Raw genomic sequence first — 25,379 nt, 5'->3', positions numbered from 1 at the left:
CAGAATTACACCATCCCAGGTGGAGAATCTGGCACTGTGGTGGGTTCACCTTGGCTAGATGCCAGGTCCCCACCAAAGACACTCCCCTCCTCAACTGTACAGGGGAGAGAAGATATAACAAAAAGCTCATGGGTCAGGATAAGGACAGGGAGAGCACTCAGCAATTACTGTCATGAGCAAACCAGACTTGACTTGGGGAAATTAGTTTAATTTATTAACATTCAAATCAGAGTAGGATAATGAGGAATAAAACCAAAACTTAAAAACACCTTCCCCCCACCCCTCCCTTCTTCACAGGTTCAACTTTAATACCAATTTTCTCTGCCTCCTCCCCTCCAGTGGCACAGGGGGATGGGGAATGGTGTTTGTAGTCAGTTCATCTCATGTTGACTCTTCTGCTCCTTCCTCCTCAGGGGAAGGAATCCACACTCTTCCCCTGCTCCAGCAAGGGGTCCCTCCCATGGGTGACAAACCTCCACGAACTTCTCCAACGTGGGTCCTTCCCATGGGCTACAGTTCATAAACTGGTCCAGCATGGGTCCCTTCCACAGGTTGCAGTCCTTCAGGAACAGACTGCTCCAGCGTGAGTCCCCCGTGGGGTCACAGGTCCTGCCAGCAAGCATGTTCCAGTGTGAGATCCTGTCTCCACAGGTCCATAGGTCATGCTAGAAGTCTGCTCAGGCATGGCCTTCCCACAGGGTCACATCCTCATTCTGGCATCAACCTGCTCTGGCACAGGGTCCTCCATGGGCTGCAGGTAGATACCTGCTCCACCATTAACCTCCATGGGCTGCAGGGGGACAGCCTGCCTCACCATGGTCTTCACCACAGGATGCCAGAGAATCTCTGCTCTGGCACCTGGAGCACCTCTTCCCCTTCCTTCTGCACTGACTCTGGTTTCTGCATGGTTGTTTCTCCAACATATTCTCACTCCTCTCTTCTGCTGCAATTTGTTGCACACGGGTTTTTCCCCCCTTCTTAAATATGCTATCACAGAGGCACTACCACCATTGCTGATTGGCTCAGCCTTGGCCAGCAGTGAGTCCGTCTCAGAGCCGGCTGGCATTGGCTTCATCAGACATGGGGGAAGCTTCTAGCAGTTTCTCATAAAAGCCACCCCTGTAGCCCCCCTGCTAATAAAACCTTGACACACAAATCCAATACAGGCATTTGTTCTTGTTAAATTTCATATGATTGATGATTGCCCAGCTCCTAGTCTATCCAGATCTCTCTGTAAGACCTCTCTACCCTCGAGAGAGTACACAGCTCCCCCTAATTTAGTATCGATGGCAAACTTACTTAATGTACATTGGATTCCTGCATCCAGATAATTTATAAAAACATTAGAGAGCACTGGCCCTAAAATTGAGCCCTGGGGAACCCTACTGGTGACTGGTCGCCAGCCTGATGTAACCCCATTTACTATAAGCCTTTGAGACCAACTCATCAGCCAATTGTTCACCCAATGAAGTATGGACTTGGTTAGCTGTATGCTGGACGTTTTGTCCAGAAGGATACTTTGAGAGACAGTATCAAAAACTTTGCTAAAATCCAAGAAACCTCACATCTACTGGTGGGTGACCTTGTCATAAAAGAAAATTAAGTTGGTTAAGAAGGACTTTCCCCTCATGAACCCGTGCTGGCTATGACCAATGACTGCATTGTCTCTCAAGTGTTTTTCAGTAACACCCAGAATAACCTTCTCCATAATTTTACCAGGCACTGGAGTGAGGCTGACAGGCCTGTAATTACCAGGATTTTCCTTCTTACCCTTCTTGAACACTGGGAAAACATTTGCCAGCTTCCACTCGATTGGGACCTCTCCAGACTCCCAAGACCATTGAAAAATAATGGAGAGAGGTCCCGCAATGACATTGGCCAGCGCTTTCAGTACCCTAGGATGAATGCCACGGGCCCCACAGACTTATGCGCATCCAGTTGGAGCAGCAAGTCTTGAACAAGTTCAGAGTCGGCTGGGAGTTTATCATCCTTCCAGTCATGGTCTTCCAACACAGGGCTCCAGGGGTCCCAGAGCCCATCATTGGTGTTGAAAATAGAGGTGAAGGTGTCATTAAATGTCTCTGCATTGTCTGTGTCCCTATTTGTTAGGTGACTGACCTCATCAAATAACGTCCCAATGTTATCTCTAATCCTCCTTTTGCTGTTAACATATTTTTAAAAGCCCTTCTTGTTGTCCTTCACAGTGTTGGCCAGCTTGAGCTCTAATCGAGCTTTGGCTGCACAAATTTTCTCCCTACAGTGGCAAACAGCATCTCTGTAGTCCTCCCGTGTCACCTGTCCTTGCTTCCAATGTCTATACACTTTCCTTTTCTGCCAAAATTCTAGAAGATCCCTGCTCAGCCAAGATGGCCTTCTCCCCCACTTGCTGCACTTCTGACACTTTGGAATTGCCTGCTCCTGTGCTCTTAAGAGATGGCTCTTAAAAAGTGACCAGCATTCATGGACCACAATACCTTCAAAAGAAGATTCCCAAGGGACCTTACTAACTAGCTCCTTCAGCAGATTCCGAGGGGACCTTACTAACTAGCTCCTTCAGCAGCCCAAAGTCTGCGCTCCCCATATCCAGGGTTGATGTTTAGCTGGTAGTTTTTCTCCTATTGCCAAAGATTTGAGATTCAACTACTTTGCAGTCACGGTGACCAAGACAGCCACCAATCACCACTTAGCCCACAAGTCCCTCTCTGTTTACAAACAACAAATCTAGGAGGGCACCTTTCCTAGAGAACTCCCTTAGTACCTGCAGCAAAAAGTTATATTCAACATGCTTCAGGAATTTCCTGGACCTGTTTGTGTCTGCTGTATGATATTCCCAGTTGTTGTCTGGGAAGTTAAAATCACCCATAAGGAAAAGGGCAGTTGATCTAGAGATATCCCTTAATTCCTTCTAGAATAATTCAACAGTGATTTTGTCCTGCCTGAGTGGTCGATAGTAGACTCCCACAACATCATCTGCATTATTTATACTTGTGCCTGGCATTACTCCCACAACAGGTGCAGAATCTGGCTTTTGTTCTTGTTAAATTTTATGCCATTAACAATTGCCCAATGCTCCAGTCTATCTAGATCCCTCTGCAAGGCCTCTCATCCCTCAAGAGAGTCACCAGCACCTCCCAGTTTAGTATCATCAACAAACTTGCTAATGGTCCATTCAACTCCTGCATCCAGATCATTGATAAAAATATTGAACAGAACTGGTCCTAGAATTGAGTCCTGACGAACACCGCTGGTGACTGGTCACCAGCCAGATGTAGCCCCATTCACTACAACACTTTGAGCCCTGCCCTTCAGCCAGGTCTTCACCCAGCACACCGTGAACCTCCTCATCCCACAGTTGTACAGCTTGTCCAGAAGGATGCTGTGAGGGACAGTATCAAAAGCCTTCCTAAAATCCAGAAAAACTACATCCAACCGCCTTCCCTTCATCCACTAGGCAGATGACCTTATCGTAGAAGGATATCAGATTAATTATAAAAGGACTTTGTGAACCCATGTTGACTGTGCTGATGATTGCATTATTCTTTAAATGCCTTTCAGCAGTACCCAGTATGATCCTCTCCATAATTTTTCCAAGTACTAAGATGAGACTAACAGTTCTGTAGCTTCCTGGGTCTTCCCTCATGCCCTTCTTGTAAATTGGAATACTGTTGATTAGCTTCCAGTCAGCAGGGACCTCCCCAGACTCCCAAGACTTTTGGTAGATGATCAAGAGGGGTCCTGCTGTAACATCTGCTGGCTCCTTCAGTACTCTGGGATGAATCCCATCAGGCCCCATGGAGTTGTGAACATTCAGCTGATACAGCTGGTTCCTTACAATTTCAGTGTCCACAAATGGAAAGTCATTGTTACCACAGTTGTGGTCCCTCCAACTCAGAGAACCGGGCAGCCCAAGGTCTATCAGTATTATTAAAGGCTGAGGCAAAAACACATTGAATGCCTCTGCTTTTTCTTCATCCCTAAATGTCAGTGCTAAAGTTTAACCCCAGCTGGCAACCAAGCACCTCGTAGCCACTCACTCACTTCCCCTCAAACAGAAGGATGGGGAGGAGAAATGGAAAGGAATGTAAAACATGAGGGTTGAGATAAGAACAATTTAATAGGTAAAGCAAAAGCTGCGCATGCAAGCAATGCAAAATAAGGAATTCATTCATTGCTTCCCATGGGCAGGCTGGTGTTTGGCCATCCCCAGGAAGGCAGGGCTCCATCACGTGCAATGGTTACTTGGGAAGACAAACACCATAATGCCAGATGTCCCCCCTTCCTTCTTCTTCCCCCAGTTTATATACTCAGCATGGTGTCATATGGTATGGAATACCTCTTTGGCTAGTTTGGGTCAGCTGTCCTGGCTGTGTCCCCTCCCAGTTTCTGTTCCCCTCCAGCCCTCTTGCTGGCAGGGCCCAAGAAACTGAAGTGTCCTTGACTTAGTATAAACATCACCCAGCAATGACTAAAACCATCAGTGACTTATCAACATTTTTCTCACACCAGATCCAAAACACAGCACTGTACTACTAAGAAGAAAATTAACTCTATCCCAGCTGAAACCAGGTGACTGTCTTCAACAATATTGGTTCTATGTTTTCCTTGCACCTCCTCTTGCTATTAACATACTTTTAAAAAGCCTTTCTTGTTTTCTGACACAACACTGGCCAGTTTCAACTCTAATTGAGCTTTGGACTTTTGTGTCTTCTCCCTGCATGTACCAACCACGTCTCTGTAATCTTCCTGCAAAGCCTGACCTTCCTTCTATTGATCATACAATTTCTTTTGTCTCCTGAGATCCAAGACGAGCTCCCTATTCAGCCAAGCTGGTCTTCTGCCCCGCTTGCTTGACTTATGATACAATAGGATTGCCTTTGCCTGTGCTTTTAAAAGGTGGTTCTTAAAAACTGACCAGCACTTGTGGACTCCTATGCCTTCCAAAGCAGATTCGCAGGGGACAAGTGCTAAGTAGCTCCCTGAGTAGCTTAAAGTTTGCTCTCTTGAAATCCAGGGAAGCAAATCTGCTGTCCTTTTTTTTCATTACACTGAAAATTTTAAACTCAACGATTTCATCATCACTGTGGCCAAGACAGCCACTTACCATCACACCTCCCATGAGTCCTTCTCTATTCAAAAACAAGTCTAGGAGTGTATCTTTCCTAGTTGGCTCACTGAGTACTTGTGAGAAGAAAGTATTGTGTTATAGCTGTAAATATTTCCAAGGAAGGAAAAAGAAGGAAAGCTTTTTCAAGAACATCTAACTTTTGATTAATTCCCATTTTCCTGTCTTAAGATTTATTTAGTTATAAAACTATACTTGCACTGTCAGGATTCTGTAAATACAAACTTGATATATCTTGTTATAAATAATACCCTCCTTAGTCTAATGTTAAAACAGCAAACGGAAGGAAAACCTAATAGAAGCCAGGGTTCACATTATTTCTAAATCAGTCAGAACATCAACTGTTTGTCAGGTGACCATCTTCAACAAGTATTGGTCCAACGTTTTCTTTGTAACTACTCTTGATATTAACATACTTTTAAAAAGCCTTTCTTGTTTTCTGACACAACACTGGCCAGTTTCAACTCTAATTGAGTTGAACATGAATATTTCTCACAAAAAGCAGAGCCTTTGTTTCTGATCACTATAGTTTTGTAGAATAGATGAATAAAATGACTATGTAAGTAGCCTAGGGAACAGCTTGCATATATTGGTTTAGCTTTGCTGGGACGGAGTCATTTAGGGGAGAACATTTCGTTCCGTAAATTGCACTTTCTGCTGCTTTATTTAATCTTAATCTGTTTATTCCATCCTCACACTCTGCTTTGAGCCTTCTGAATCACAATGTATTAAAATCTTAGTAAAAAGTTATTGTGATTTTTTTAGCAATTAGACCCTAGATTAAATAACCCCATGTCTACATAAGACAGTACTTGTCCCTTCTTTGTGTTGCCATCATGGAACAAAAAGATATAGGGTCCAGTTTTACATGGACTGCTTCTGAATGCCATACGCATCCTAGTTCATGCTTACAGGTGCACCTCTATTATCTAACTGCATTGTTCTCTTTTTCTTCATACATGTGTATTCTTCTCATAATTAATATCAGCAGCAATGATATTTTATAGTATGAAAATTAGCATAAAATGTTAAATATTAAATAGCTTTAAATGTTAACAGTCTTGAAAATATTAATAATAAGAAAATGTTTCCATGATTGTAGCACATTAATATTAATTATTCTGAAGATGCATTTATGGCAAATACCATATAGTAATTGGCATCCATCCCAGTGCAGATAGACAGCAGCAGGTGTATAGTAATTCTTCCCCTGCTTTCTAATTGAGAATATAGTGAGTGACTTCAATGGCATGGTCCCACAGAGATGAATTTCCACCTTAGTGAAAAAAACCATGATCACAGAATTTAAGCCTTGGGCAGAAATAATCAATATATTAATAGATGGTGACCTTGCCAGATGTGCAATTCAGCTGTGGTTGAGAACAAGGACATGAATAATAATGATAAAGGATCATTGACCCAATGTTGGACATTACAGAGACAATTCCTGATGCAAATGCAGAATGACCAAAAATCTGTAATTCTGCTGCAAGGTAGGACACAAATGCAGTAACTGTTCTGGAGAGAACAACTTTAAATCATCATGGGCTGTGGCTGCAATTTCCACCCACACCCTGTGGTGGCAGATATAGTCCTTATAATCCTAGAAATTTAGGATCAGTTTGTTGCAAATAAGTGATTTGGAATGCTCAAAGAATAACCATCAAAGGTATTAGTGAAAGTGGTTTTAATGTGATGTTGTATAAGTCTGATATAACAAAGTTTGATGGCAAGGTTCACTCTATTACTTACTACATGGAAGAAACATACAAACGAAAATTGAGTTAGAATCAATCTAGAATTATTTACACAGACACCAGTGACGCAAAAGGGTAAGGGGGACCCTCCTGTTGAGTCATGAGGTTCAGAGTGGATCCCCTTGCTTTCTAAACTCCTGATGGAGCTTAGGTGTGGCTAGGTCCAATCAGTCTCAGACTTGGACAACGGTTTATGTCTAAAGGAAGACATATAAAGAGTAAGGAAATCCTCCCATTGAGTCACGAGGTTCAAAGTAGGCCCTTTCCCTATACCTCTGCCTGAATTTCACCTGAGAGCCCAGAGGCTCGCTCCAAGGCGCTGTGCTCCCTGACTCAAGGGAAAGCCTGGTGGTGACAGCTGAAAATCACAATCTCATCAGGGCTTTCTGACAGCTGCTCACAACCTGTGAAATCCCCCAAGAGCCAGTCAAAGTTGGTCTTGTCTCCTGCCAGTAAGGGCCTGTGGGGTCCTGTAGGGTAGTGGAAAGCTCTATATCTGTATTGTTTTAGAGAAGGAACTGATTCTGCCTTACTCTTCCCCCCACCCCATCTGTCCCAGAAGAAAGCCAAATAAGCAAGGACACTGCAGGTTTTGTGTCATATATGTTGGAGAAATGAAATTATATTTGTACTTAGTCTGAATATTGCATTCCTTTTGCTGAAGCAGAGAAGGGCTGCTGCTTCAAAAAGAGTCTTTCCCAGCCTTCAGCCCATCCATAAAGGGACTGAGTAGGTAGGAGGGTTATATGGGACACAGTGCTTACTGATGATCACTTGTGTACTTGCTTGTTAGAAATGATTTGCAGTAGATAGAAGGCTGGTTGGTCATTCATTCCTGCATACCCTGACCTATAATTGTGACCATTTTGCTTTCTTTCTAACTCCTGTTCACCATATGTTCTCTCACCCACCCACCCCCGTCCCCAAATCCTCTTTTCTCTTCTGTTGATATTCATCTTGATTCCTTTTCCACATTTCCCATAGCTAGGCTGTTGAGTTGTTACTTATTCTACTAGATGCTTCTTCATTAAAATGGTCCTACTGAGCATAAAGATGCCCTTATTTAAGTGACCATCAGGGACAGTAACCCATATCAGGTTCATTTAACAGGGAAAGGACTCCCCTGCTTTCTCTAACGCCAAGACATATGCTCTGGGACCATGATTTGCTCCTGCAGTTATTGCATCAGGCCTGTCACAGGAGAACCATGGATGCTGGGAAGCCCTCTGACCTTAAAGAATAAGAAGTCAGATTGGATTTCATTCAGGAATTGTCAGAAATATTTCCTGTCTAATAGAAGTATGATTTATATTAGCTCATATATGGTGCTCATTGTCATTGCTTCAAAACAGCCAATGAGAGTACATGAAGCATTATTTTAGGGCTTCAAATGGTTAACTCTCACTTCACTATTTCTCTAGTGCAACAGTTCTCACAGAAAACCAGAGCTTCCTCTCACTTTCCAACAAAGAATTAATGCTGACCATAACAGTAACATCTCATTAAGAGTTAATTACCTTTACCAAATCTACTACAGTGCATGTACTATTATGATCTAAAATATTATCCTGTTGTACTGGGTCTGGCTGAGATGGAGTTAACGTTCTTCATAGCAGCCTGTATGGTGCTGTATTTTAGATCTGTGACTAAAACAGCATTATTAACTCACCAGTGTTTCAGCTGTTGCTGAACAGTACTTGCACGTTGTCAAGACTTTCTTTTTTCCACTCTGCCCCCCTAGCAAGTAGGCTAGGTGTTGGTAAGAGATTGGGAAGGGACACAGTTGGAACAGCTGACCTGAAGTGACCAAAGGGCTATTCCATACCATATGACATCATGCTCAGCAATAAAAACTGGGTAGAGGAAGAAGAAGGATGGTTTTGGCTTCCAAACTGGCTGTTGCTTGGAAAATGACAGGGCATCAGTCAGAGGTGGTGAATGATTTCCCTTGCGTCACTTGGTTTCTTTCTTTCCTTCACCTATTAAACTGTCTTTATCTCAAACCATGAGCTTTCTCACTTTTGCTCTTCCTATTCTCTCCTTCTGGGGGGGGGAGAAGTAAGCAAGCAACTGTGTGGGTGCTTGGCTGCTGGCCAGGGTCAACCCACCACACCTGTAAAACCAGAAATGAGTAAAGTGTCAAACAAGTGGAATACACTTTATGATGGAGTCTTCATGATCTTGTATTAATCCCGTTTCCTCACTACCTAGTTCACAATACTCGGCAACAGAGCACAGAATCTCTTGTACAAATAACCATGCAAAAAGAGCTGAAAACTTGAAAAGTGAAACACACTCCTCTGTGGCACAACTAAAGGCAGAATTTACTGTATAATACATGTTGTTCTAGACATCTGTCATGTGAAGGGGGGGGGGGAGGGGGGAATTTTCCCAACCCCGGGTTTTTGATCTGTCTATCAGTGCCCCAGGAAAGCCGAGACCCTTGTGCCCAGCCAGTCTGTCAGCATCCCCTTACAGGGACCCTTCACTGAACACTCCCGCTGGATTGGAGGGCAATTTGACTGACTTGTTCAGGGAAACATGCCAACAGCATCAGGGGAACCCCTCAGCGGGTCTTCCCACTTTATTTGAATGTGTTACCCGCTGCCGGCAACTGCTAGCGCCCACAAAGGACTCACACTAACAGTTTACGGAATAACACTCTTTATTATAAAATTGTGACAAGTTAAGATTCATGATTGCCAGTGATAGGGACTGCCTGCAAAAACAAGCTTGAAACAATATACAACCAAATTATATACAATCAAAACATTAATCACTAATAACAGCTAGCATGAGTTAGCGTGCATAAGACAAAGTTCTTACCCAATAGGTGTCCCTATGGAGGAGAAGACAGGTTCAGCCCATTGACTGATGCCAGAAGTTACAATGGAGTCTTCCCTAACTTCCCCCCTCATTCATTTACTTTTTATACTTTTCTTTACTCTCAGGTGGAGCTTGAGTGACTCTAGTCACACATTCTTTCATTATTGATTGGTGTAAACTTCTCTCACTTTCATTTAAAGACATAGTTGATAAGAAATAGAAAGCGCATGCTTGGTGAGGGGTGGTCGTGCCTTGGAGGCGGGTAACTTTGGGATGGAGGTGTGTGTTAGTATTATAACGAGATTATAATGAGCAAGGTTCATTTAAGGAGAATAATTTCACCACAGTTGTTAGCCCAGCAATGGACATCTCATATATTTTCCATTTGACAGCCACTATGCAGCTTATTGGCTGTATGGTACCATCAAGTTCCCAATCCTGCAGGGAGTACAGCAGAGCCTGGCCGTAGTGTCTCCACTCCACTCCACCCTCCACTGCTCCTCTAGGGTAGCATGTTGTGTTGCCTAGGGAACCATGGTGGAGTAGATTCCATACATGCCAACCATCCTGAAAGTGGCAACTGTATTTTTCCCTGAAAAGGTTGCTATAATACTAAAACTTCTATTAGGTCCCAATTTTCTGTGATTTCCCCACTCCAAGCGATCTTCCCACAATATCAGGGAGAATTTTCTGACAAGAGCACTATTAGAATTAATTAAGAACTTCAAACATGAACCCCTCAAATAGAAATGAGATAAAATAGGGTTCAAAGTGAAAGGACACATCTTTGTCTATTGGCAAATAATCTGCTTTATTCCATAATTCAGCAAGCTCATGTGCTGAAGTGGTATGGCTTCTTGTCCAAACAGAATGTGAAAATAATATATTGCTTTTCTGCAAGTGGGCATGGCAGGACTGATGATATTTTAAGAGGAGACATTGACTTTGTCTGCAAGGCCAGGGCATGGAAGAAATGAAAATATGAGTTATTGATTTTTTTCTTGTGTTGTGAGAAACATTTCCCAGTATTTTATGAGGAGGAAAGAGCAGATGTTCACCAAGAGAGGAGAGATTTTCAGTTTTAGCAACAAGGCATGATAGTCTGCAGAGAAGATTTCTTTGCAGTTATATTATCCTGAGATAGGGGAATAAATCAGAAGACCAAAAGAAAACTAGAAGAAAGTACCCTGAAATACTATAATCCCCCAAATACTCAGGATGCTTTATTAGAGGTAAATGAATAAAGGAATCCAAAGGCAAAGCTTGGTTTGACAAACTAAGATCCAGCTATATGAAAAAGACTAAGTATATACCTGCATCCTGGTTTCAGCTGGAATACAGTTAATTTTCTTCCTAGTCACTTGTATAGTGCTGTGTTTTGGATTTAATATGAGAATAATGTTGACAACACACTGATATTTTAGTTGTTGCTAAGTAGCGCTTACTCTAAATCAAGGACTTTTCAGTTTCACATGCTCTGCCAGTGAGCAGGTGCACAAGAAGACAGGAGGGACCATAGCCAGGACAGCTGATCCGAACTAGCCAAAGGGATATTCCATACCACAGAATGTCATGCTCAGTATATAAAATGGGAGGTGTTGGCCAGGGGCTGCCGATCACTGCTCGGGGACTGGCTGGGCATCGGTCAGCAGGTGGTGAGCAATTGTATTGTGCATCACTTGTTTTTCTTGGGGTTTATTCCTCTCTTTTTCCTTTTCATTACTATTATTATTATTATTACTATTACTATTATTATTATATTTTACTGTATTTCAATTATTCAACTTTTCTTCTCAACCCACAAATTTTAACTTTTTCCAGTTCTCCTTCCCATCCCATCAGGGGAGGGGGGGAGTGAGCAAGAGACTGTGTGGTACTTAGTTGCCAGCTGGGGTTAGACCATGACAGCCTGCTACATGAAAGTTAATTTAAGCATATGTTGAGCTTTATTGCTGCTCTGGGGCCTACCACCCTCAATTGCAAAAAGTCTACCCTTCGGTAGAGCTGCACTAAGTTTAGCAGATCACTGGAAAGATGCAGCAGTCAAGCCAGAGGGGGCATTGGGCAGGATCAGGGTTGAAATCCATGCATTAGTCATTCACTGAGCTCACCAAATAAACAGATTTGAAATAAAAAATAAACTTTGAAATAAAAAATAAAATTTTTACTCCATGAAGTCAGAGTAACTGACTGGTTAAAGATGAGGATAAAAAAAAATGGGAAAGGGATTATCTAATATGATGCCTGCAAGAGCTGGAGGTTGGATTTGATGTTCTCTCCAGGAGTGCTGGTAGATAGTGAAGGTACAGAACATTTTAATACGTAGATGTATTCAGTCCCTCTAGAAGATGCTGATGGGGACATTCTTCTCCCACAGCACACTGACAGTCACAACATTGAAAGGCCAGTAATATTCTGACAGACTAGGGCCTACCTTTCACTGCTCTGTCTCATGAAGGTATGAACAAGGCACCTGCATAGCAGCAAAAAGGATTTAAACTTCCCTTTGGAGCAGCAGTGGGTGCGTCCCCTAACTATGGCCATCAGCATTTAACAGGAAGAGAGGTAGATCCATGTTCTGGCCAGGCCCTCTCCTTTGGTCACACCCTGCAGCACCTCATAGAATAGGGGATACACCTGATGTGAATTGATTGGGTGGCCACCTTAGCAACATTATTTCTTGTGCCTTTTCCAGCCCTTGGTTTGCATCTTTTTTCAGTCCTATATACAGCCCTGTTTCTTCCACAACTCTACAGGTTGGCTTCCCCCAGCTCCCCTGACAGTCTCCTGCTCCCAGCAGGAGCATGATCTTTCATATGTTCATACTTTACAAGAGAGCATATCCATTTGCTCACAGTTGTAGGCCAACGGGGAAAGAAATACTTCCAGAATACACTGGAGATTTTCATGAGGCAATAGGGCTTTGGGTTTCCATGGTGGTTGGACAGTAGAAGTTGAAACTGTAACCAGAGGAGAGTACTGACACATATATTTTCAACTGGCACAGGGAAATTGCAGTGACTGACTGCCTTTAGGTTGATAACAGTCATTTGAGGGATCTTGTCTGTGGTAGTATTAGCAATGTGCCAGTAATCTGGGTTTATATTGGATGGGTGGGTGGGTGGATGGATGGATGGATGGATGGGTGCAAAACCCTTGGGTAATGAAAATCAGCTTCCCACAGTATTTCATACAACAGGCCTGGTTTACTTCTTACAACAGAAATTTCTGCATTAGACAAGCCTCACCATTTCCTAGAGCCCGCAAAGAGGGATAACGAACATCTGAAGCCAGAAAGTGAACAAACTTTAGCAAACACTAGAATTAGACCCCCTGCTTCAAGGCTAAGACATGGTACTTATATAGTGATCCTTGAAACTTCACATTTGCAAACAGACAAAAGGAATGATCAAGGTCTACTTGTCTGTCTGACACCTTTCAAAAGCACTAAATTAATTTTAAAAATGAGTGCTGAAAGTGGTGACAAGTGGAATGACATTGCATTGTTGAAAATGTAACACTTCATATGTGAAATAGTATGGCAGTTTCCCCTTGGAAATGTTTCTTAGGAGAACAGCATCATAGTTCAGTGATTTGGCATAGCAGTCTCCTCCCTGTGGAGAGTTCACACATTGCAGAAGCTAATTCACTAGGCCTTCTGGTTTAGATTCTAGCCCAATATTGCTAGTAACTATAACTAGTAAACATAATATAAGACTACAGCAGGACTAGCAAGTGCTTGCTTGCTTGCATAAAATGACATTTGGAAGTAAGTACTTAAGTCACAGAAAGGATCTATAGAAGTGCAACTCTAAATGAAGATGAACCATCATAATACAACTGCCATCAAGTAAACACCAAGAAACTATATCATAAATTGTATCCATAAAAATGTCATTTTTTCAGCATTGCTACAGCTACGATACAGATTTTTAAAGTATATATCTTATTAAAACTGTAATACTTTAAACCTGTTGTAACCTTAGCTAGATTGACTATTAAAGGTGGTGTTTACTTGCGATCATAGTCTGCTTAGCACATGACCATTGTGAAATGATGTGTATCAAACAGCGCTACAATATTATATGCATCACTTCCTATTTTCATAGAATCTATGAGTGTTGACTTGTGGCAATATACAGACTAGGCTTGAGCTCTAACAGCAATAGCTGTATTTTTTCTGTGCTAACACTAAAATACTGACATACAGCTAGAAGTTGATGTTCTGACTGATTTAGAAATAATGTGAACCCTGGCTTCTATTAGGTTTTCCTTCCGTTTGCTGTTTTAACATTAGACTAAGGAGGGTATTATTTATAACAAGATATATCAAGTTTGTATTTACAGAATCCTGACAGTGCAAGTATAGTTTTATAACTAAATAAATCTTAAGACAGGAAAATGGGAATTAATCAAAAGTTAGATGTTCTTGAAAAAGCTTTCCTTCTTTTTCCTTCCTTGGAAATATTTACAGCTATAACACAATACTTTCTTCTCACAAGTACTCAGTGAGCCAACTAGGAAAGATACACTCCTAGACTTGTTTTTGAATAGAGAAGGACTCATGGGAGGTGTGATGGTAAGTGGCTGTCTTGGCCACAGTGATGATGAAATCGTTGAGTTTAAAATTTTCAGTGTAATGAAAAAAAAGGACAGCAGATTTGCTTCCCTGGATTTCAAGAGAGCAAACTTTAAGCTACTCAGGGAGCTACTTAGCACTTGTCCCCTGCGAATCTGCTTTGGAAGGCATAGGAGTCCACAAGTGCTGGTCAGTTTTTAAGAACCACCTTTTAAAAGCACAGGCAAAGGTGCGGCGAATGAAGAGACGGGATGCAGCTTGATGCAAGCAAATGTCCATTTATTAGTGATTTTCTTAAATTATATATGTTTCTACCTTCTACATATTACACACTGATTGGTTAAATCTTAAGCGTAAAAAACACTAATTGGTTAATTTTTAAGGCACACCGTTAGAACAATAGATACTTACTAGTTTATCTTGACCTAGCAATAATTTTTATTCCAAGGTTAGGGAGTTTCTTTCTACGCGGCTTTCTTAATTACATATTGGCGCCATCTGTTCCCTTATCTGGCTACTCGTTTCTCTGTCCGTCTGGTTGCCTCCTTAACTGTGCCGGCTCAGGGGCCTGCAGTTAGCTTGTTCCTTTGCTCCCAGGGCTTGTGCCCTACAAGTTCTAACAAGTCTCTATTCATCAGGCTATCAGTACTTGGACTCTTGTCCTTGAGGCCTTGTCCTACATCTCCCCCTTCCTGTTGCACAAAAAGAACCCCTGAAATCGAGCAAAAACAAGGCACAAGTAATAGAACAAATAAAAAAACAACTAAGACATATTATCAATGTCAAAATAACCCACTGTCTTTGTTCCGTACAATTTTACAATTTCCCCTTTTTGTTTTTGAACAGCTAGTACCAGGTTTGCCATGTTCTGCAGGGCCCTTGCAAACATGACAGCAACCAAGGTAATAGCAAACAAACAATACTGCCAATTGAGTGAATGGATGCCAAAAAAGGCTGAAATTTTCTCAGATTTTGATAACATGTTGCTGCAATGGGGCGCCTAAAATCCACGAAGCACATACCATCAAAATCCTCACAGCCATGTCCCTGAACCAACAACAAAAAGCAGTGGCAATTTTGACTCACATTCTTAACTGCCTACCAAACAAGGTGATTTAACTCTTCAATGCTTTCCCTGCTGTTACTCTGGATAAGAGAAGAACTGCTGCGACACGTTCCCATCATAGCCTCCTACTACATTAGCATCTACAGAAAGACAATTATCGACATTCAAAGTGTAAACAATATCAGCTTCTTTTGGATTAACATTATACATAGGTGGAAGGGCACACTAAACAAGAACTGGTTCAGTCAAAAAGTTCGAAACATAGCATGCCTTCTCTGAACATACCTCGGGGTCATTCCCTTCATTCCCTCTCTTTTTTATGCAAAGAGAAACACTTTTACCATAACAGAGAAGCCCCTATTTACATCTCTGAGCCCGGACACAAACCGCAGCTGTATGCACCACCAGGCTCAGGGCAGAAATCATTCATGTAGTTACATAGCTATATATCTCTACAAGCGTGCAGACACCTATTAAACACTAGATAACCATGTTTATCTTTCCTAGTCTCCTTCACAATACCCAGCTGTTCTCTCATCTCTTGTTAGGTCAAATATTCTCCAGCTTCTTCTCCTATATCTCTCTTCAGACATTCTCTATCCTCCTCTTTTTTGCTTGTTAATTGCGACAAGGCAACGGTTGTGTGTAGCTGGGTGACCATGACCTGATTTATGTTACAATCAACTAAACACTGAATACAGGAAAAAAAAAGCATGGGAGACATAAGGCAAACATCAATAAGGTGGTTAAAGATAATTATAATAAATCCTGTAATACTTTTGAGTCATGGCCCAAAGTTTCCCAGCCGTGAGAAGAGACCAAAGGCATCCCGCCCCTGGCTCTGTTGCAGATCTTTGTTTTAAGGCTTTTGAGTTTTGTATACTTTTGTAAATTAATTCACAGTGGTCACTCAGATTCACGTAACACATCCTATCAAAGTCTTCACACTTGTGTCCCTGTGCTAATAATAAAAATCAATAGCAACTCGGTTCTGAAGCAACATATGATGGACAGAATCAACATCTGTTAATAAGCCAGAAAAAAAATAGTATTTGTAGTATTACTTTGTTTAGCAAGCTAGCAGCCTAATTTACTAAGCAAGTTAAGAGCGTGTACTATTCTTACAGAAGAGATTAGAGAAGCAAAAATGTGTTATGCTGCATTCCAGAACTCAGCCTGAGAATTACAGTCTGCTGTGAGTTCTGCGTTACAATCATTTGACACATGTTGGGGTTACGATTGTGAAAGTTGCCCGTTTACAATTTTCATTGGCATTATCACAGCTAGTTGTTTTAAAAGCAACCCTTGAGCTTCCTGATGTTCGACTTGTTGCAAAATATTCTGAAGCCAATCAATCAAGTTAGTATTACAGTTAGTGACTCTCTAGGACCCCGCAACACTGTGGCAAGACTCCCGCATCCTGACTGCCTTAATAGCCATCTCATTCATTTGCAAACAGTTGTCCCTGGGATACCTTGCCTGAGTCACAGAATCGGCACAGTTAATTGCTCCAGCCAACTGCTCATAGTTAACAGCAATTCCCCGATTAAGGTTTTCAATCAAGGCCACTACACATAGCTCACAAAAATCAGATAACCACATCATAGACTGTATCAGTTAGTACCATACAAAGCAATAACTTCCAATCATGCAGTGTGAGTGTATAAGGCTCTGCCATCACTTCAAGAAGGGACATAGCAAATATGCTATGAATCCCCCCTTCCCGCACTGCTTTGCTTAACCCTTTAACAGCCTCGTATTGCACAGGCTGCCACTCTGCAGGTTGATTTGTCTGACAAAATACTGAACATGCCATAGCGACTCCCAAAACCCCTCGCTTAAGCGCTTCCCACTTGCATTCCTGCCACCAATCCCTCAGACCCCTTTCACCCTCCCCCAAAATACAATCAATGCATCAGGAGAGACAAGGGAGTGGGGGAAAGGTCTAGCTCCTTTTCCAGATCTATAGGACCTGGATCAAAAGGTTTGTTATAAATTGAGACCACAATAGATCATAATCCAATTAAAATTTTTATTAATTATAGCAAGTAGAATATGAGCAAAAACAGCGCTGGACGACAGGGGAGTCTGCGCTCCGCCAACTGCCGTCCTGAGCAGTTCAAACAGTCCCTTTTTATACCTTTTTTTTTACTTTCGTGTTCATGAAGTAGTGGAGGTGTTGACCCTTCATTCATATGCACAAGCAGCATCCTGGACACCTGGCGGTTATCTTATCTTTTGTTGCCTAATCTTTACATTGGGCTTAACATAAATCTTAATAAACAATACCCTAGTCCATAGTTTCTTACAATCCCCCCTTTTTTTTTTTTTTTATCCTATTATTGTTTATTAGACGCTGCTTTCATTCTCGGCACTGCGAACAAACCTTTTTCCACAATCCCAACATTTATCATAACACTCACAAGGTAATACCTCACAATTACAATAGGCATAGTTTTCAAGTGGCATAACGCATTCGCAACAATCTTCATCCTCATTAATAGATACACTCTTATATTTTGCCCTAGACCTCGTAGTTAAAATAAGCAATTTAGCTATGTCAAACCGTTCTCTAATAAAGTGTAGCGTAATATACAAGGCCCAAATATAAGTCCCAGAATCAACATAATAAGTGGTCCTGCTAAAGCAGACAACAAAGTGGTTAGCCAAGGTGAGATATTAAACCAGTTTTCATACCATGACCTGCCCGCCTCACGATCTTTCTTACGTTGATCTAACCTTTTCCGGAGTTCAGACATGGTGTCCTGGACTACTCCAGTCCTGGGGAAGTTCGGCCATTGTTGCTTTAGTGTCCCATTGTTCTGGTTCTTTTCTCCACAGTTTGTTCCTCCTCTGCCTTGCCCGTCGACTCGGTTGCTTCGAGCCACGGGGTGTACCATCTTCTCGGCAGCAAGGGAATTCTTCAGGAGAACAGCTGCTTCGGGCTTTCTGCCTGTTTACATAGGCTTCCCACTTTGCAGCTTTAATTGCCACCCACATTGTTCCCATTTGTCCGAGTAAATTTGAGTTTCAGTTCTTTTTTATCTGGGGTTACTTTCCACGAAGTTGCAGGGGCTTTCTTAATCCGGGTAGGGTGAATCCAACAATTCTGTCCCTCAACCTTGATTGCAGTGTCGGTGGTGAGTAGGACTTGAAAAGGTCCGGTCCACTGTGGTTCCAGGGTTTTATCTGCAAAACACTTAACGTATACATAGTCTCCTGGTTGTATATCGTGAACAGGTCCATCCAGACCCCTACTGCGTGTTCCCATCACATGCTTCTCAATTCTTATTAATTGTTTGTTTAGTGCCACCATATAGGAAGTCATTGTTTCTTCACCAATCTGTGAAGACATCCCCTTTTGTACCCCATAGGGTCGTCCATATAAAATTTCAAATGGGCTAAGCCCCTCTTTTGCTCTCGGTCTAGTTCGAATTCGTGTAAGAGCTAATGGCAAAGACTGGGGCCAAGTTAGATTTGTTTCTTGGCCTAACTTGACAATCTGTTGTTTGATTAGATGATTCATCTTTTCCACCTGGCCACTCGATTGTGGTCGGTATGGGGTATGTAATTGCCAATCTATTCCTAGATGGTGGCTGATCTGTTGTACTATTCTGGACACAAAATGTGGTCCTCTATCCGAGGACATTACTGCTGGGACTCCAAACCTAGGTATTATCTCTTGGAGCAGTATTTTGGTCACTTCCCGGGCTGTAGCAGTTCTGCACGGGAAGGGTTCTGGCCAACCTGAAAAGGTATCTGTTAGTACCAACAAATATCGATACCCCCCTTTTCAAGGAAGTTCTGAGAAATCGATCTGCCAATGTTGCCCTAGAACATTCCCTCTGCTAATGTTCCCTAGTTTTATTTTATTTGCTGTATTGGGATTATTGCGTAAACACATTTCACATTGCTGAGTCACCTGTTTTATTACAGTATACAAGTTTCGCCCTTTCAATTTCTGATTTAGACTTTTATATAAAGTATCAGCTCCCCAATGCGTCTCATTAATAATAGGGCTGTGGTCCATATTAAATTGGATGGTACCACTATACAACCATCCCTTAAATAAGTCCACTTACTTAATTTTATTTTATAATTCATGTCCTGAATTACCTTTAAGTTTTCTTTAGAATAGTTTGGCTCTTGATCTGTACTTACAGTTTGGATTTTATCGTCTGGTATTAAGGATAATTCCTCCTTTCCTACCTCCTCTGTTACTCATCTGGCCTCATGGTCGGCCAGGCAGTTTCCAATTTCCAAATCAGTGCCTCTATGGGCCACCTTATGTTCTTTTTCCTGGATGACCCTCTTATAACAGAGGGGGCCATTCCTCACATCAAGGTCTGGCATGGCATATGTTCCCACCGCTCAACGCCTGCTGGGTTGCAGCCAGCAGCGGAGCTCAAGATTCTTCTTGGTGGCAAACACAGAGGCCAACCCAGTCTTGCCCTTGACTATGGTAGGAGGCACCTGACCAACCTTATTCCTTGTACTTCATTGTCAATGCAGTTTCATCTGCACATCCCATAACAAGTCACTGTCATGGCAAAACACACAGATTTACATTAGTAGAACTACTACAGAGTGTATTTTATTTCACTTTTTCTGCCAATATCCCCACAGCCTTGCTGACCAAGGGATATTGTTTTTATCTGAACTGGGCAAGCCTCCCCCTTATCATTTTTACTGTAACAGGTAAAGCATTTTTCACCTTTCCTGGAATTTATTTTCAGATACACCTGGTTAAAAATTTCTTTTACTTCAGGGAGGTCCTCTTTTCCTCTTTTCTGTTGAATTAAAGATAAGCTCAATATTTCAATTACTTGATCATATTTAACTTTTAATTTCATTTCCCCTTCTTTAAACGTCTAGATGTTCTAATAAATCTCATGCCAACAAAGATTTTAGTGAATTTGGCATTCTTATTTGTTTTTTTTTTTTTTTTACTTTGTACTTTAAAGGTTTCAGGATGTTTTCCTGTTGGCCAGCAGCTCCCACAACTGTAACAAATTTATTTATTTATTTATTTATTACTGAAGTTTAACAAGGAAGTTGGTTTTGTATTCACTGAAATTCCACCTCATACCCATTCCCTGCCCTAAAGGGGCCGTTACCGGTCCTGTTGTACTGCAAATGCTGCAGCAATTGGGGTGACATTATCAGGTCCTTCTGCTCAATCGTCAGCAACAGCAACCCCTCCTCCTCCCCAGCAGAAGGGTTCGGGGCAGGAGATGCTCTTCCTGCTCTGCAGGTTACACAAGCCTGCCTCTGCAGCAGCACTTCTGTTTTAACTCTTTCTTACCCTGAATGCAAATCTACTACTTGTTGCTTTAAGTCTGTGTTCTTACATATCATGCCTTCGCAGGCAAACAGAAAACATCCTGCCATGCATCCCAGCATGATTCAGTCGCACCTTCGAGGGGGTACGGGGGTTTGTACAAACTCACCCCAACACTTACACACACACACACCCGCCTCAGGTTTTACATACATCAGTACAAGTTTTTATATCTTACAACGTGTTTCGTTCTGGTTGCTCCACAGAAGGAACCGCAACCTGAACTTTTTAACACAAAAATTTCAACAAGAACATCTTTCTAGTTTAGGTCTCAGTTTTTTCCTATCCTTTTCTAGAGCCACAATCAAAGATCAGGTGATGTTAATCCCGCACTCTTTCTAGTGCTAGTACCATAGGATCCCGAGGGCGTACCAATCCACAGTCCTTTTGCCACTCAGGTTTGTCCTGGAGGACAAAGAACATGTCTGCATATGATACTTCATCCCATTTTCCCTCTGTCCTCAGAAACAACATTAATTGCAGGAGAGTGTTATAATCTAACGTTCCTCCACCTGAGGCCATTTCGCATCACTCTCCAATTTATACAAAGGCCACCACTGATTACAATATTTAACCAATTTCCTTCTATTTTCGGTACCACCATGTCCTACAATATCACTCCAATGTTTTAATATACAACCCAAGGGCGATTTTTCACAGGGCTTACTCCTTCCATTTCCCATTTTGCAATTTGAATTACTTTGGTTTTTCTTTTTTTCCGGCCGCCTTAGCCACCCAAGGTCAGAAACACGGATAGAGCTTCTTACTCGTTTTGCACTCAAACGCCTGTCTCAAGCACTCTTGCACTCACACTCAGTCAAAATAATTAAGCTATACACGGAAAATCAAAATGCGCATCTCAATCACACCATTCACACTCTCCGGGCAGCCCGCAGTCACACAAGCAGTATGTTATACGGTACCGTGCACTTATGTACAAACTCTTAGGAACACTAACAGTTCACAAAGTATGCATTTCAATGAACAATTGTCAAAAACCAAACAATAAACAAAAACCAATTTTTCCTGGTCTTAAGCAGAGTGTTAAGTTTTCCGCTATTTGCTACGAATTACCAGAATGTTAATATTTTTCAACATACATTTCATAACTCCGAGTTTTGAACATATAACAAGACAACACATAGAACAAACAAGACACAGAGCGCTATTTCAGTTGTTACATTCCAGGAATTCCCCAATTCTTAAAACAACCTAAAGGATGTTTTTAGCTTCCTCTTTTTCCTACGCAAATGTTTCCCTTTTACTTTTGCTGTGAGGTCCCTCTTGTTCCTGTGAGATTCCGCCTTATTCCGTCCCGCCCCCCGCTTTCCGTCACGAGGCCTCCGGGCTTTTAGGAATGGCAGTAACCTCGGATTTGCTCGATCTGCCCTCAAGATCGCTAGCGGCCACCCCTTGGTCAGCAAACCCCCTCCCAAGGTACCTTTCCTCCTGGGGACTACGCTGCGCGCCAGACGTCTCCGTGCGTCTCACCAGCCGCCCCGTTTCTAAACATACCGTTTTATCCGTGGATCCAGGGGTTTCTCTTCTGCTCCCGGGTGAACAGCTGAGAAGAGGAGGCTCCTCCGAGGAAATCTCCCGGGGCGTGCCTAGGAGCGTCCGCTCCGCAGCTGGTCCCTCAGCCGAGCAGAAATCCTCCTGCCTGGCTCGCCAAACTGACGTGCGGAATTAGACTCTATAACTCGAAAGTTATAAAGTAGGTATGTTTATTGCGCGCAGATGCACGGGGGATCGCTCCTCCACAAGCGTGCATGCCCGAAATGATGAACCATCTCACATTTATACAATAAAACAAATGAATATTCAATTAACGCCTATACATATTTGTTACCTAAACCCCGCTTTGTATGTTAATTAGCTTATCAGTCCTTTGCCTGGAATGTGGTGGTCTTGCAGGTTTGTAGGTGATTCATGTCCTTGTGACCATCCGATCTTCTCCAGCAAGGAGACTTAGCACTCCCTCCCTCTAGATAGCATTGGAATATCTCTCATCCTTTTCTCATTCTCTTTTAAATAGCCCCTTTGTTAGAGGAAGAAGGGCAGGCGTCTCCTCAAAACTGTAGTTGTCTCCTCAGAGCTGTGTGCCTATGTGACCAGACATTGCACCCATGACCAGTCACCATACCCACATTCCTTGAGCAGACATATACAATCACAATCGATGTCCATTGTCCCCATTTCACACTATTTCTCCATATCACTGTTAGCTCTTGATTTTTTATTTTAATTTCTAATTGCAATTCAACAATTAAATCTCGTCCTAACAGATTAAATTCTGCTTCAGGGACGAGCAAGAGTTCACCCATTCCAAATTTATTTTCAGTTTCGAATACCACATTTTTGATTTTGCTTACTTTAAAGGGTTCTCCTTTTGCCCCAATTACTTGTACTTTTTCAGGGGAAACTTTACATCCCTCAGGTATTTGCTTAATAGTTGATTTTTCAGCCCCAGTGTCTACTAAAAAGGTGAACTCTTGTTTATGGGGACCTATTTTTAATTTTATCAAGGGCTCATGATGACTCCGGTCCCCTAAGATATAGAGCCCCTGACTCTCCTATTTGCCACAAACTGAGTTTTTAGGAGCGCTTACCCTAAAGGGTCGCCTGGATTTACCCCAGAGTACAGCTGAAGGGCTTTCCTCAGTCGTTCCAGCCACTCAGTAGGGCTTTCATCTTTCTTTTGCATTTCATTAAATGCTTTATTGATATTCTGGCCACGGGGTACTGCTTCCCTAATCCCCTGAATTACTATAGTTCTCAGGTCCTGCATATGAGTTCTATGCACTGGATCCTGATTATCCCAATTAGGTCTTTGGAGTGGCCATTTAATATCTGCTTGGGGTTCCTAGGCATGCTGAGCATCCCACAGTCTCATTCCTGCTTGTCATCATATCTCTTTCCTCGGTAGTAAATAATTGACCAAGGATAGATTACATCTCATCCCAAGTATAAAGGTTTGGTCCCAAAAAATTGATTTAATCTTTCTGCCACTCCGAGTGGGTCCTCAATTAAGTTTCCCATCTCGATTCTTTTAAAATCTCGTAGGTCAGCCGAGTTTAGGGGTACGGAAATATATCCGATGACAGGTTGAGGTCGCCCCATGTGTCGCGACAGAGGGAAGACACAGTCACTCAATATGAGTGATCAGCAGACTTCGTTTATTGTCTCTTACAGTCACCTTTTATGCCTTCTTATAATTAGCTCATACATATTACAAAAGTTAAGCTCATTATTGGTTAGTTGCCTAAATACCAAGCCCACCCCTAGTTTCTCTTCTGTAGTTTTCTGTTCCCACCTGCAACATTCTTTTCCCACCAAAATCTTCCTGTTATTGTGTAACAAGGACAGCCAAAGACAGTGTATTTTTGCTTTACTTCAGATAAGCTGAGAGCGATGTGCATTTTTGTTCAGCCAGCTGGACTATGTCTATGTGACCCTTTTCAGCTAGCCAGTTATCCACAATTCCCCCGTTTTTATTTTGGGCGACACAGGCTTGGTTGACCATTTTCAATAACAGCGTTTTAACACAGGAAAATACACAGCCAACTTATAAAATCTCAGTTCAGAAGTATAATTCCTGAAATACTTGAAAAATAAAGTTAGCTTGAAGCTTTAATTTAGATGCTCTTTCTGTTCCAGTGATATAAAAAGTTTAAAAAATTCAAAGGTAATTTTAAAGTTCTGAACATGGACTAATGCAAGCTCAAAACCCCAAAAGAAACCAAACTGATGTTTGACTTGGAATATTTGCAAATATTTTAGTGGAAAATCCCTGACCATTAACAATTTTCTGTCCAAATAACAACTGCCCTTATGCAACCAACCAGTCCATACATTTTCTGAAGAATTCCTCATTGGTATCAAAGAATTAACAAAGGGAAAAAAAATTAGTTCTAAGCTATATACATTCATAAGTGTTTTTTTTCAATAGTTACATACAGATTTACACACTAAGCCATAATGGCTTGTAGGTGATACACACAAGAAGAGTACGTTGCTTATCTGTCTGAATGTCTATGCTAAATTTGACAACTGTGCCACAAGCCAAGCCTACATGGGTGCTGTATGTTATGCACGTTCCTTAACAAACAGAAGTATAATAGACAAATTCCCAAGATCTAGTCCCCAACCTAATTATATTATTTTGTAGCCAATTAAGGAAAATAACACAAATGTGCATATCTACATGTGCACACACCTTTTAGTTCAGAACCGATCTGTGATAAAAGGCCTTAGCCTTATGGCATCATCGAATCTTAACGAGTACAGTAATTAAAAATGCAGTCTTAATGTAAGTGCGATTTATGCTGACATTCCCTCAAATGCTACACGTGAGTATTTCTCACTCAACTGCCTCAAGGTAAAATAGTAGTACTCGTTAATATGTATTAAAAAATCATTACTTCTCTACAATAGCAGTTGACTTCCATAACACTATGTAAGCAAAAGAGGCTTAAGATGGGTTTTCTGAATACTAACAATTTATTTTAGACTGTCTAAACTCAGGTCTTGAAAGATTTCACTCTGCCAGACGTAGAAACACTGTTGCACTCCAGTTGTGATATCCCTTTTCCCAAGTTGTCACATGCACATCTCGCTCAAGCAACAGTATTGTTAAAGTTTCTCTCTGCTACATAAAAGCATATTGCACTTGTAGATATAAAAGACAG

At 41.8% G+C, this 25,379-nt stretch overlaps 2 protein-coding genes across 3 annotated transcripts in view; one reads left to right on the top strand and one right to left on the bottom strand.

The window, feature by feature from the left end:
• LOC119140793 (BDNF/NT-3 growth factors receptor-like) overlaps window positions 1-18,250 on the bottom strand; it is a 62,795-nt gene extending 44,545 nt beyond the window's left edge. Inside the window, exon 1 of the mRNA XM_037372386.1 lies at window positions 18,079-18,250. Coding sequence (XP_037228283.1) covers window positions 18,079-18,250 — 172 coding nt within the window. The remainder of the gene's footprint in view (window positions 1-18,078) is intronic.
• LOC119140817 (BDNF/NT-3 growth factors receptor-like) overlaps window positions 1-25,379 on the top strand; it is a 246,231-nt gene that overhangs the window by 209,056 nt on the left and 11,796 nt on the right. The window lies entirely within an intron of this gene.

Source organism: Falco rusticolus, chromosome W, assembly GCF_015220075.1.
Source record: "Falco rusticolus isolate bFalRus1 chromosome W, bFalRus1.pri, whole genome shotgun sequence".
In the NCBI taxonomy this organism is placed as follows: domain Eukaryota; kingdom Metazoa; phylum Chordata; class Aves; order Falconiformes; family Falconidae; genus Falco; species Falco rusticolus.
The sequence above is the reverse complement of the archived record's forward strand: the minus strand, read 5'-3'. Positions and strand labels throughout refer to the sequence as shown.